This window comes from Podarcis erhardii (assembly GCF_964252035.2).
Source record: "Podarcis erhardii genome assembly, chromosome: 10".
In the NCBI taxonomy this organism is placed as follows: domain Eukaryota; kingdom Metazoa; phylum Chordata; class Lepidosauria; order Squamata; family Lacertidae; genus Podarcis; species Podarcis erhardii.
This window is the reverse complement of record NC_138500.1, coordinates 30,986,222-30,999,567: the sequence shown is the minus strand read 5'-3', so window position 1 is coordinate 30,999,567 and position 13,346 is coordinate 30,986,222. Positions and strand designations below refer to the sequence as shown.

The window sequence follows — 13,346 nt, the reverse complement described above, 5'->3', positions numbered from 1 at the left end:
GATGTCAAAAAATAAAAGATAAATCATGCATTCAAAACATATATTCCATACCTGGTGGCCAGTCTTTCCCTCCCTAGGCCAGGTAACTTGATTACCATAGCTTATAGACCAGGTGCAAGGAATCCTTTTTTTCCTGTTGAGGGCTGCTTTCCAAAGGGGTGGATGTAAAAAGGTAAAGGACCCCTGACAGACCCGCAGACAACTCTGGGCTTGCGGCACTCACCTTGCTTTACTGGCTGAGGGAGCTGGCGTTTGTCCACAGACAGTTTTTCAGGGACATGTGGCCAGCATGACTAAGCTGCTTCTGGAAACCAGAGCAGTGCACGGAAACACCATTCCCCTTCCCGCCAGAGCGATACCTATTTATCTACTTGCACTTTTTGGCGTGCTTTCAAACTGCTAGGTTGGCTGGAGCTGGGACCGAGCAACGGGAGCTCACTCTGTCGTGGGGATTCGAACCGCCGACCTTCTGATCGGCAAGCCCTAGGCTCAGAGTATGGGCTTTTTTGAAGAGGAGCCTTTCAGACCGTAATTGAATAATGCAGCTTATTTTGAAGTTTTCAGAGCCTACATACTGTATATGCCTGCTGTTTGGGTCCTTAACATACCATGCAACATTGGGGATGTGATTACAAAGGCTAGAGTCCTAAGATGCCTTGGCTCTTCTGCTTTTTCCCAATCAAATAACCTTAGGAACAATAGTTGTAGCAGGTTCCCAACTTGTGTTGCCTTATGGGGAAGCAAGGCATTACGTATATAGGAATGGTGACTGCCTGGTAAGGCAGCAACATTCTTCTCTCTGCTTTCCACAGTGACAGGAAAGATTGCTAAATTGCTTACAAGCCCCCAGCAGATTGTTTCTCCATGTGCTCACATTCGCCCCAACCGTAAGAGCTGCAAACTTGCTTAATGCTGCAATTCAATGCACACTTACCTGCAAGTCCCATTGAACTAAATGAGTCTTGCTTCCAAAAAGTATAGGATGATAAAGTTTAAAACGAAACTTGAGGTTTTCAGGGAGTTTAACTCCATGATGTACAATGCAGTCAGTGGCAGAGTAACAGAACTCACCTCACAAATGTTTATCATAAATTCAGGTCACGATGTATAGCAGCAGTGTACAGCTCAAATTAAAGAGAGCCATTTTCATTTTTCCCCAATGAAAGAGTTCCATATCACTATCTTAAGTGGGGAGAGATGGGGAAAATCTTCCATGCCAACTGCGTTCTCTTTTTTAAACATTTCCCAATAACCCAATTTCTCAATAGTAATGCTAACTCAGAAGGGACACAGCATTCTAATGGAGCCAAAGAACTCCAAATTACGGTACATGTCAAGAAATCACAGATTCTATATTCAGAATTAGTAATATGTATCATTATTATTATCCTATGGTTATCAGACGTCCGTTTCCCGGAGACAGTCCCTGGATTTACAAATCTGTCCCTGGACAAAATCCGTCCCCAGAACGTTCCCGGATTTCATTTAATGTCCCCAGATTTATATTTTAAGTGTTTTAGATTTATTAGTAGGAAATGAATATTGTGTACTGTAATTAGTTCAACGGCACAAGACACATCATATGGGGACTTCCAGTGAGGCAAAATGGTGGTGCCACTGCGGAGGGGGAACCAGGGATGCCCGGTGTGTCAACTGGGGAACCGCTGACCCCCTCCCCCACAACCCAAATCAAGTCGGGAGCGAGAGCACCCGGCCACCAGGCCGACTGCCCAGCGGTGCTTCGGGGGCATGAAAACACCGGAGCCAACACAGGGAGGAGAGGAGAAGGAAGAGAGAGAAAGGAGAAAAAAGAGGGGAGCCCTGACCTTGCCGCCACTGAGGAGAGGTAGGAGAGCACCAGGAGGGCAAGGACACGTGGTGGAGCCCAGGCCCGACCCGAGCCCAATCTATGGCGGCCAGTACTCCAAGAGAGAAGGCCAGGGCCCAGAGGAAGGCCGCATCACGGAGATCACAGAAGAGAAGATATTAGTTCTTAATTTAAAAAAAAACAAAACAAACAAACAAAAGTATCCCTGGATTCTTTGAAAAAAATCTGGTAACCTTATATTATCATATTTGGTGGGTAAAGCCAAAACAGGAAGAGGGCACAGAAGATAGAAGCAGGAGGTACCACCCTAGGCTCCTTTGAGAGGAAGGATGGGATAGAAATTTAATAAATAAAAAGCAGGGATCTTAAGGACAGGAGGACGAGCATCTATGCTAGGCATAAAAGCCAAGACCTCCAAGTTCTCTGCTCAACTCCTCCTTACAAACACACATCTTGACTTCTAATTTGCTGAGGAATTGCGCCTTTAAAAAACAAAATTGAACACTGAGTTGTGTGAGAAGCCAACTCTTGCAACCTCTGCACCAAGGTAATATGACAACTATCCTTTGTGGCATTTCCAAGTGACTTCCACAAGGCATATGGTGAAATGTTGATGTAAAGCTATAGCACAATCTTATTTGCATTTTTAAAAGCACACGAGGCAGCATGTTCTGCAGAAAAGTCTATAATTTTTTGCTCACTCCTTGCCAAGTTTTGCTCACAAACTAGTAAGTGCTATTTGAAAGCTGTATGCAGTTGTAGATGGATTATTGTATGGTTTAAGTACATTTCTCCCTGTGGGCATTACAAGTTGATAGTTTCAAGATTTTATCAATCTAACTAGCACACAATGAATTTTCCTGTCCCCCAGCATACAGAATGTGAAAAGGGCTATGCATCTTATGTTGTAGAGACATTCAAAAACAGCCACACAATTGTGGAAAAGTTGTTTTATTTCATAATTTCCACACAGTCACAGACCATGCACTAGACCTTGTTCTTCCAACTCCCTTACACAGCATTAGGGCTTGAGAGAGGCTGAAGTATCTAATTCCTTTCTCTTCAATATCTTGGACACACAGACACTAGAAGAAGTCTACAATTTACATAATTAAGTTGTCGTATTAAGAATTTTAACAGGTTTGGAAGATCAGTAGTGGAGTTTGACAACAATGAAAGACTTCAAGTTGAGATCGATGGTCCCCACCTTGCAGTTTAGAGGCAAATGACATTAGCTGGTGTGACCTAAACATCAAGATAGTACGTTGATGCTTTCCCAGGGTTCAAGAATGCAGCAGCAGACTTCGACTTCTGGGCCTATGACAATCATTCATTTTATACCAAGGCCTCCCCATTCCCCATGATATGAGAAAGCAGCTAGACACTACTGGCATCTACAATTTGTTCTGACATTTCACATAAGGAGTCCACAAGTGCTTAAGACCAAACCCTCCTATATATACCAATACACATGCATTTTTACTGAATACTGGTGGCGGTGTAAACATTCTTCAGAATGAATCATCTAGTCACATAGCAGAATTGGTGCAATATTGTTATAGCTGTCCCACATAGCCTGTCCTGCATCCCCTGCCACAGAAATAAGGAATAGCCCAGACATGCTTCTCCCAACCATCACCACTTTAAACTTTGTGTTGACTGTCAAAAGCATGGTCTCTTATTTCCTACTCGTGGAATTATGTGCACCTACCATACTAAGAAATAGGCTCAAATCTCTCGTCCTCTTTTAGGTGCCTCAAAGAAAGAATTCATTACTTTGAGAAAGGAACAGCTAAAGCAATTAAAGTGAATAATACAAGTGTGTCTTGCTGGCCTAAGCCTACATTCAATACACATTTAGCTTCATGGCAACATGTCTTGGTCAAGGCTTCTATTAATTATGTTCCTAGTCAGTAATAAAGCATTCATTTTCTTAACTGAGGATGTAATGATATGCATTTGAGAAGCGGAAAAGCAGGAGAAACTAGATCCCTCCTACTCTCCTTGCAGGATCTCCCTGCTACCATGCTGCAACTTTGAAACAAGCAACAGAATGGTGGCAAAGAAGAAACTGGATGAACACAGAAGAGGTCAATGTGGGGTTTCGTACAACTCTTAAAATATCTATTCATGTTCAAATAGCAAGGTGTCCATCCCCCTAAAATCCGCATGCATCCATGGCAGCATGTGTGGCAGGAAAACTCGTACTGGAAGGACGGCTGAGAGATGAGTGAAAAACCTGGTGTTTTTCCAGGCTATGTATTACCAGACACCCACACACAACCTTTCAAGTCTTTGGCTGTAAATCTGGTGAGGCTTAAATAACCACAACACTGTTTCTCTGCTGTGCAACAAATACCATCTAGCAGACAAAATTGAAAAGACAGACTGTTTTTTTGGGGGGGGGGGTACCCGGGTTAAGTTGGTATATAGATTAAAGCCTCCACCCTGGAACCACACCAAAGGCTTAACTTATTAACATAAGCACCACCTTTTTAAAAAAAGAAAAGAACAGGAAAGGGCACTTGTTCCTTATACTGTGCCTACAAATTATCTCATTATTTATGGTGCCTTTTCAGCAGCAAAGGTGAGCATTTCAGATGTGAAAACAGGGGAGCCATGCCTGCAAAATTACACACAACCATAGCAATGCTTGTCATGCAGACTCGACACACAAGAATCTTGCCACTTAGGGTACCCCCTGTTACTTTTCTTTCTTTTTTGGTGATGGCAGCAGTAACAGAACCAAACATTCCTGAGAGATAAGACATTCACAGTCAATGCCCATTTCATGTCTGCAGAGCGGGAGACATAGCTAGAGTGAGCAGCCACTCCCTGAGCTGTGCCATTATCTCAAGGAGCAGCCAGAGATGCAGAGCAGCATTGCGTAAATTAAAGCTGATGACTCCTTAAAAGCAGTAAGGGCAAGGTGATTAAGCGTGAAATGTGCCACCCTCTTTAAAAGCGTATTAAAAGCACAATTTTACTTTTTATTCAAGCTTTCTTTTGCCTTCCTGTAGAACCTTCGTCTCTTGTTTCTAGTGACTAGTCATTTTATGGACCTGACGTTTGGCAGGTACAAGGTAGTGACCATCAATTCTAGCAACTGGGTGATGAAGGTCTGAACCTCAACTACTCCTCATAGCACACTCCAGCCGCAGTGCTTTCAGCAAGAATTTGAATGTTCAAAACGGAAATATTTGAAAATATGGTGCCTTACTTCCAGAGCTACTTGTTCTATGTCACAATAAAAGCTAAAGAATGTGTTTTCCCTAGCAGTTTGCATTTTCTTGGACAGTTACCACTTGTAGTGGGAAGTGTTCTTGATAGCCACATACAGGAAACTGCTCTCCCTACATTCCTCTGGACACCTTAAGGGTCTAGCGCCAGTTTTGCAAACATGCATGCAATAAAAGAACCAAATTTGTGTACATTGAAGGGCATCAGATTGGCTGGGGAGTTTATCCCCCGTTCCCCAAAAATGGGGATACATTGGTGAGAACCTATGCAAATGTGCAAACTCTCTCTGGACACCCCCCCCCACGGCAAATATAAATACAATCAATGCACAGAGCTCACACAAATACATTCTCCACTATAAATATTTCAATTGAAACTTTTCATCCAGACTGCCATGCATTTTGGGGTGTGAGAGGAACAAAAACAAACTCCCACACACAAACCAACAATAGGGGACTGAATCCCCTGGGGGAAGAGAGCACAGAATCACCATATTTAGATGTTTCCAAAAATTGGCAGTAGGTTACTGGCCCAATCCCACACTTTCCTAGGTGGGAGTGAGAGTTTTCAGTGCAACAAGTCATAGCATATTACCGGGGTGGCGGGTTGCACAGGGTTGGGACAGGCAGTTGGGAGCACAGCAAGGACTTTCTAATAGACCGAGCAGCCAATCCACATAATTTCTTGCCCCATGAGACAATGACTATGCGGGTAATGGAACTGGACTAATAGCACCAAGAAATCTAATGGACCTCCCCGCTCTCACGGTATGATAAAAACGGAAAGAAAAACAGGACGAACTTGTGAAAAGAATGGGGCAGGTTATGCATATCTCACTCAGGATGTGTCAGAGAAAACCTGTCATGGGCAGGAAGCTCCAACACTGTTCTCACATATAAGGCAGCTATTCTGTTTGCAGGAGGACCTCTGGTTCTGAAAGGGAACAGTACAGAGTGTAACCCAACTCATCCACCTCTTCAGGAGTAAGCTCTGAAAACAAGTTCACCTTGGGATTCAAAGCGCTGGGAAGGACCCCTGCTTCCAAATAGCCAATGAGCCCTTTCAAGGCCTGCAGAAAACGGTCAGCGAGCATGTCTTGTGACCAGTCAGTCTCCTCCAGGTGCAGTATGACGTTGGTAAGCTGGCTGGCAGAAAGGTGACTCAACGCCGGGTTCAGCTTGCATATGGCCTTGAGGATCTTGAGGCACAAGGAACGGCAGCCAGAATCAGCCTGGTCTAAGACCCGCAGGCGAGCTGTCTCTGCCGGCCTAAGACTGAGCCGCCACAGATTATCATACTGGGCCAGTCGGTGTGGTTTGGCTACCAAGACAGTGTCACCTAGCGTCACAGATGGCAAGAAGTCTATGAAAAGGCGCCGGTCTCTTTCATACTGGACCTCCAACGTCAGAGATTCCAAGGGTGCTGCTGGACGGATCACATAGTCTAGGAGGGTCCCAATAGCTGGCCAGTTGATGGAGCCTGCCACAACTTTCTCAAAGGTGCTGGACACAGCCCTGGGTGAAAGGTAGCCCCCCACCACACAGCGGTCCCAGTAACTGCTACCACGAGGGAAGTATTCTGGGTTTTCCCGACGTACCAGGCAGAAGCCAGGGATGTTCATAATGGTGTCTTCACCTGGAATGCAAGACCACAGGTTCTGTTCCAACACCAGAGGAACCATGAGCTGGATGTGATCAGCAGTCACAACCTGCCAGGGGGGAGAAAAAGAAGAGGTTTTCTAAGGCCCTTAAAAGGCCACACTATTTGGCTAAGGGGAAGGCTGGAATGCAAAGGAACGTTGAGCTGGGATCTCTATGATGCTCGGTGCCGTGCTAGAACATGCTGATGTATCAGAGGCAGCATTAGAAATAGTTCCCCATAAATTAAACAGAAAGAAGGAAATAAAAGCAGAGTTTATGCTTCAAAGAAACTACCACCTTACTGAGAGGCCATTCACATGCTCACAGTGATGATTTGCAGATAGGCATTCCCTGGATGCAGAACAGAGAGACAGACGGGGGAGTTGCCTGAGTTTTAGTGAATAGGAGTAAGTCTGCATGTAGGTGAAGCTTACCTGGTGTTTTTAATTCTGTAGAGGTTGTGCAATTTTTTTCTTGAGCTGTTTTTTGAGTATTTAGTCATATATAGATTTAAATGTGTTGCAACCTATCCTAAGCCCCTCAAGTGGAGTGCATTTACATTAACTAAAGCCCGAGAAGAATGCTAAGAATGTAAGAAAAGAAGAAATGAAATTGCTTCCTCAAAATAAAACGTAACTGTTCACATTTATGGTGAATGCAATAAAAGAGCCAAGGGCATATAATAGAAAACAGGGAGCCATTCACTGAATCAGACCATTGTTCTATCTAGCTCACAATTGTTTATTCATCAACTGGCAACAAATATCCAGGGTTTTTCACACAGGTGTCTTTCTCAGACCTACCTGGAGTGGCAGAGACTGAACCCGGGACATTGCTGCTTCTAAGTTTTTATTGTCTAAAGCCAAAAGACAACTATTTAAAGACTGAGTTTGACGAAACATGATACGTTTCTCCAAGGAAATCACCATCACCATTAGGTGTAAATTTAAGTTTTATCTAATACAAAATACTACACACAGAAGTCTGGATGTAGTGTTGAATCAAGTACGTCCATTCAGAATTGCTCACTTAAAGGCTATATGTTCATCAGGGTAGCATGAAGGAACGGCTCCTATGCCCATTATATATTGAAAAGAACAGAAGAGACTAAATAATGTAGAACGTCCATGCACAATCAGGAAAAGATGTGGGCGAGAAAAGATAAAGATTTGAATCTTGCTCAGTCGGAATGAGAGGACATTAAAATTGCAAAAAGGAGGGAAAGTGCTTTGCAGTATTGGGGAGAAGAAATTATTTCCTATGCAAGGTCAAATCACAAAAAAGCCAAGAAACATGACCACAGACAATTCTAGGCACAAGAACATGATGCTGAGAGAAACACTGGCAACAATGAAGTTTGCATGTTCTCTGTCTCTATCATGCCTATTGAGGAATATGTAAACCTTCTCACTCATCCAAATTACCTGCAAATCATCATAGAGGCTACCACTCAGGTACATTTCACGGAGAGGCATGTCTGGCAGCTTGGCACGGAGGAAACCACGCAGTTCTGCACATATATCTACAGCAGCCTGCTTGGCTTTCGCCTGCTCTTCTGTAGGGATGGCCACCTTCCTCCGGTAATACGCAAACAGCTTCTCTTGTAAGGACATTCGGAGGCGGGACTTCTTCAGCTCCACCTGGCTTTTCTTGATGGATGATTTCTGCTTTGTGGATTTGATCAAATCTGCCAGGATAGGTTGGAGAGAGAACAGCAGGCCTCAATATTTCACCACACAGGACTCATTAGGTACAAATTGCCTGTACTGAATTGGACCTGTACTGAATTTGGAAACACTGGGGATTAAACTATGTGAGACAAAAAAATAATTGACCACACTTTTAACCTTTCTTTAAAAGTAATGGCAATGTGCATCTTGATACAGATTGCAACAACACCCTTTAATTCATGTCATTTTCCTGACAAAAACAGTACAACCTCCTAGCTTTAATCTTCCTTATGAGGACAAACTGAAAAGTACCCATATGTTCTTCCTGCACATTGTTAGTGTTATGAGGTAGTGATATAATTTCTCTTATATATATATATATGATAATTGTAATAATTTGGGCAGTCTGTTTTCTGTAAACTGCTTTGAGCACAAATATCTTTGTTGAAAGTACAGTGTAAAATAAACTGACTGATTTGAAAAAGATGCTCTTGTTCCCTGGAGATTTTCACATAAGGCACTAGAACAGTACTTGTCAGGAATACATTAGGTCAGCAGTATTCTTCCTCAGAAGAATGTGCTGGACTTACTGATCAGTAGGCTCTCTTCCAAAACTAAGATCCTTTCTTAACTAACTGTTTTTAGACACCAGAACATGTAAAGGTGAAAGGTTTACCTGTTTGGCAACCAACTTATGTAAGAAGTTGCATAAGAATTACAGGATGTCCCTCACCTATATCAAAATCTGAAGAATCAGTGGGAAGAGTCTGCAGAGAGCGGCTAATATTAGTCTTCATATCTTGGTTCAATAACCGAGATGATGATCCAAGCCAACTTGGTTCTTCCCAGCTTCTCTTTCCTGACTGACTCATGCGAGTGGGGCTGGCTGGAGCACTGATCGCCCGGTCATACATCTGAAGCAATGAAGTGGGGAGACAAGAAATTAAGTGTATGACCCATTCAAAAGCCTTCATTTCCACAGCCTCCCTGTGTAGAACCCAATGGTGAAACTGTCCTGGGAGGCCTGTAAACTCTATCTTGGTAGTCAAGCAAACATGGGACTAATCAATGTGAGCTGTAAAATGAGCTTATCTGCTTGCTTTGAAGCCTTGGCTGCTGGCTTGGCTAGTTGGGAATAGGGAAGCTTCTACCTGTCAGCTACCCACTTATCTGAGAGATGGATGTGAGTGGGGAACAGCCCCCTAAGACAGTGTGATTAATTGGATTATTTCTGCCAGTTTATATAGCTTGTTTTCTGTATAAGTAACACACAAGCTATTAGCCCCTCTATTAGCTATTAGCATGGTGGTGCTTGTTGCTTCAGCGTCCATCCTGAGGTGGTGGAAAGGAATTCCATGTTGCCTTGTATGTCTCTTTTATATATCCTTATAATAAAACATTAGAACTGATTACTCTGGTGTTTTGTGCATCTTTCTTTGGAATCCCTGCAACTAGATCCTTCGGAGCACCAGTCAGTCCTTCACTTTGGTCTGTATTTGGACCTATGGGACAGAAAACTCACATTGCATCTATATCGTACCCCAAATCTAGGGACCCTTTCACTCGCAATGTTCACTCTTACCCGCTTAACAGCCAAGGTGGCAATCCCCAGCATGGCAGCACCTCCCACACCCAGGACAAGTCGAGCATTGGACAATACAAAATCAATGGCTGTGCCAATGCCATTGTCATCCTTCTTTCCTTTGCGCTCTCCGGCGCCTGCCATTGCTCCTTTATGGGAAGAGAAAAACCAAACACAACTGTTAACATATTTCATTTTGCCCATTTGTCATTCTGTGCTTCCTGATTAAAGCTAGAATCTCACTCCGTCCCACTGGTGGTTACAAAGAACCTAATTATCCATTCTACCAAACTTATAACAGGATAACATGCTTCACAATTCTTAAGTCATTTGTACACACAACTCTGACACAGCTTAGGCTGAGATTTCCCCAGGTCCTTTCAGTGAACTTCATGGCTGAATAAGGAATTGAACGCAGCTCAACAACCAAACCTAAGTCTCTATCTTTTACTGCTAAATAAAACTAAGTTCCTAAGGAAAATGAGAATATATGAAAAATGGTATGCTCTTTAAAAATGAAATGATCTCAAGTTTTCATAAACTGATTTCCAGATCATAAAAATAGTTGTAATAAGAGCTCACACTATTGTACAGAAATAGATCTTTCCACTATGAAAAACCATCAAAAGCTAGATGGGAGTTTCCCCAACCTCTGCAGTTATGCATTTCTCTTGTTCTTACCACCAACTGTATAGGTCACTCCTTGCAGTGTGATCTGCAAGCTTCCTGGAACTACTCTGGCTCCCATATATCCTAGTCATGTTACATTTAGTCATTCAAAGTAGTGCTTTAGGACAGATCTACAATCATTTATAAAGATTCTGAATAAGAGAGCACATTCTGCCGGGAAAACAACCTACCTGAAGTTTACTGCATCTGTGAAGAATGGGGAATACTCCCAGGCAGGACACTTTTGGGATTCCTTGTTCAAATTTGTACCACACAGCCAATATTGACCATCTAGCCCAGACGGTCAAAAGGGTTGATGAAAAGGAAAGTGGTGAGAAAACAGGTGGGGGGGCAGGAAGGGAAGTCTCTAAACCAACCCCCCGAGTTTGGAGTGCAAGAAAGCCTGGCCCTTCTCCAGCTGCCTCTCCTTATCTCTGAGCTGCTCAAGATGTTGATTCTTGCGGAATTCACGCCGGATTGTGTCGAAGTAGAAATCACGGTCAGTATAGCGCAGGCCACGTCCCTGACGCAGCAGAGCGCGATAGAGGTTCAGCACTGCTTCACGGGTCCACGCTGCCATGAAGGATGAATGGAGGGCGGGCAAACTGAAGGCACACAGAATAAACAGAGACAATGAAACAATCCAGTATTTTTGCAAATTATAATATTTAGCCAAGTTGTCAGTTGTGTTTTATCCAAGAGGACATGAGTAATAATATCAACAAATAAGAGAAATACATTTATTTAAAGCTCTATCCATTACAACCTCCTGCAAAGTTATCCTTTATTTATTTTCTAAGCAAAAGACAGAGAAGACTCCACTAGACATATTAAAAGAAAGGCCAAAAAAAGTTCCAAAAGGTAAGGAAAAGCCTTTTTAAAAAATACAACCAATGTTCACATCCCACAAAACTAGGTATGAAATCTCAAAGGGAGATACAGTCAAGCAGCCTGTGGCAGCGTTGCCTCTTTCTAGGCCCCGTGACTTAATCGGAAAGTTGGGTTATGGGGAAACATCATATATGTATTTTAAATGAAATTATTGTGAAGACAGATTTATTAAAAATTATTGTGACAACGTCAATCTCCCGGCAGACTTAGAATGAATCTTGAAATATAGAGAAAGTATACAGCAAAATGTTCTTGATAATAAATGGGAAAGCAAAATAATAACGAAATGTGTACAGACTAACAAAACGTAAAATAGCACAATGAGAAGAATCGGAAGTTAGTGTTTATGGTGTGTGTATGTTGTAGTGTGTGTACTGTGTGTGGTATATACTGTATGTACTAAGTTAATTCTTATAAGTTATATGTAAATTGGTGTTAATTGCTGTACAATAAAGGTTGTTTAAAAGAAGAAGACAGTAAGCAGTATCAGAATTCGGTGGATTTCGGAGATGGCGGTGACGGCGACTGGCAGATTTCCCCTCTCCCTCCAGCCTACCACAATACGAAGTATATACATATAATTATTAATATATATATTGAGTGCCCGATGAGGAAAATGAAAGGCCCTCAGAGGAAACTGGAACTCAAGGGATCAAGGAAGTCTTTCTCCCCTCCCCTCCGAGCCGAGAGCCCCGCCGGTCCCACCGAGGTTGGGCGGCCCTAAGGCTCCGGGCGTCTCCCCCGGAGGTTGGAGGGGGGTTGGGGCTAAGGGCGGGCACTTGCTCTCGGTACCTTCGCGGAGGAGAGGAGACCGTCGCGTTTCAGGGGCTGCTCGGAGCCCACCTCTTCCCGCTCCCGGCACAGCTCCCGGGGTCACTCGGCAAGATGGCGGCTTCTCTTCCGGGGCACGACCTCCTTCGCCATGGAAACTCCAAGAAGGAAAAAATCCACAAAAGGCCCCGGCTTCCAATTCGGCCCTGGGGCGGAGGGGCATCGATGGAAGAGGATTTAAATGAAGCAGAATAGGGCTAAAAACAAAACCGACCGACCCCCTTCCTGCGCTCGGAAATAATAATACCCTACACTCTAAAAATATTATATTTTGCTCATTGAGGGAGGCTGCGCCCCTGCTGGGCTGTTTGCATATAGCGCCTCTCCGTCTTGGATGCTTTTATTAAAGGCTCTGTTTTTTTAAGGTGATGTACGAAGCAAAGAGCTAAGCAACGGAGTTAAATTTAGGCATTAGACGTGTGTAAGTTGCATTGCTTATAAATAAGGAGTTCTCTATGGCAAGGCTGGGGTGCAGATTTATGCTTAGAGTAGACCTATTGAAATCCACGCTTCAGGTAGTAGTAACTTGGAAGTCTCTTTTTTTTTTTCAGTTGGTCAATTCTTAAAAGTAAAGGGACCCCTGACCATTAGGTCCAGTCGTGGCCGACTCTGGGGTTGCGGCGCTCATCTCGCTTTATTGGCTGAGGGAGCCGGTGTACAGCTTCCCGGTCATGTGGCCAGCATGACTAAGCCGCATCTGTCGAGCCAGAGCAGCGCACGGAAACACCATTTACCTTCCCACCGGAGCGGTACCTATTTATCTACTTGCACTTTGACGTGCTTTCGAACTGCTAAGTTGGCAGGAGCAGGGACTGAGCAACGGGAGCTCACCTCGTCGCGGGGATTCGAACCGCCGGCTTTCTGATCGGCAAGTCCTAGGCTCTGTGGTTTAACCCACAGCACCACCCGCGTCCCTTCTTAGGCATTCTTAGGTCAATTCTTAGGCATGACTAAAAAGAAGCTGCAGTACTAGCCGTGTCCACCCAGCAGGAATA

At 43.7% G+C, this 13,346-nt stretch overlaps 2 protein-coding genes across 2 annotated transcripts; both read right to left on the bottom strand.

Moving 5' to 3' along the window:
• Positions 1-2,763: 2,763 nt before the first annotated feature.
• On the bottom strand, positions 2,764-10,960 carry MIEF1 (mitochondrial elongation factor 1). The gene is made up of 5 exons (XM_081877642.1): positions 10,821-10,960; positions 9,961-10,109; positions 9,112-9,292; positions 8,133-8,395; positions 2,764-6,776 (listed from the first exon to the last, which is right to left on the bottom strand). The coding sequence occupies exons 2-5, from the start codon at positions 10,102-10,104 to the stop codon at positions 5,973-5,975; spliced, it is 1,392 nt and encodes a 463-aa protein (XP_081733768.1). The 5' UTR covers positions 10,105-10,109; positions 10,821-10,960; the 3' UTR covers positions 2,764-5,972.
• An 11-nt stretch (positions 10,961-10,971) lies between these two features.
• On the bottom strand, positions 10,972-12,858 carry MIURF (mitochondrial elongation factor 1 upstream open reading frame). Its single transcript, XM_081877702.1, has 2 exons — positions 12,313-12,858; positions 10,972-11,234 (listed from the first exon to the last, which is right to left on the bottom strand). The coding sequence occupies exon 2, from the start codon at positions 11,207-11,209 to the stop codon at positions 10,997-10,999; it is 213 nt and encodes a 70-aa protein (XP_081733828.1). The 5' UTR covers positions 11,210-11,234; positions 12,313-12,858; the 3' UTR covers positions 10,972-10,996.
• Between the last annotated feature and the right edge of the window lie 488 nt (positions 12,859-13,346).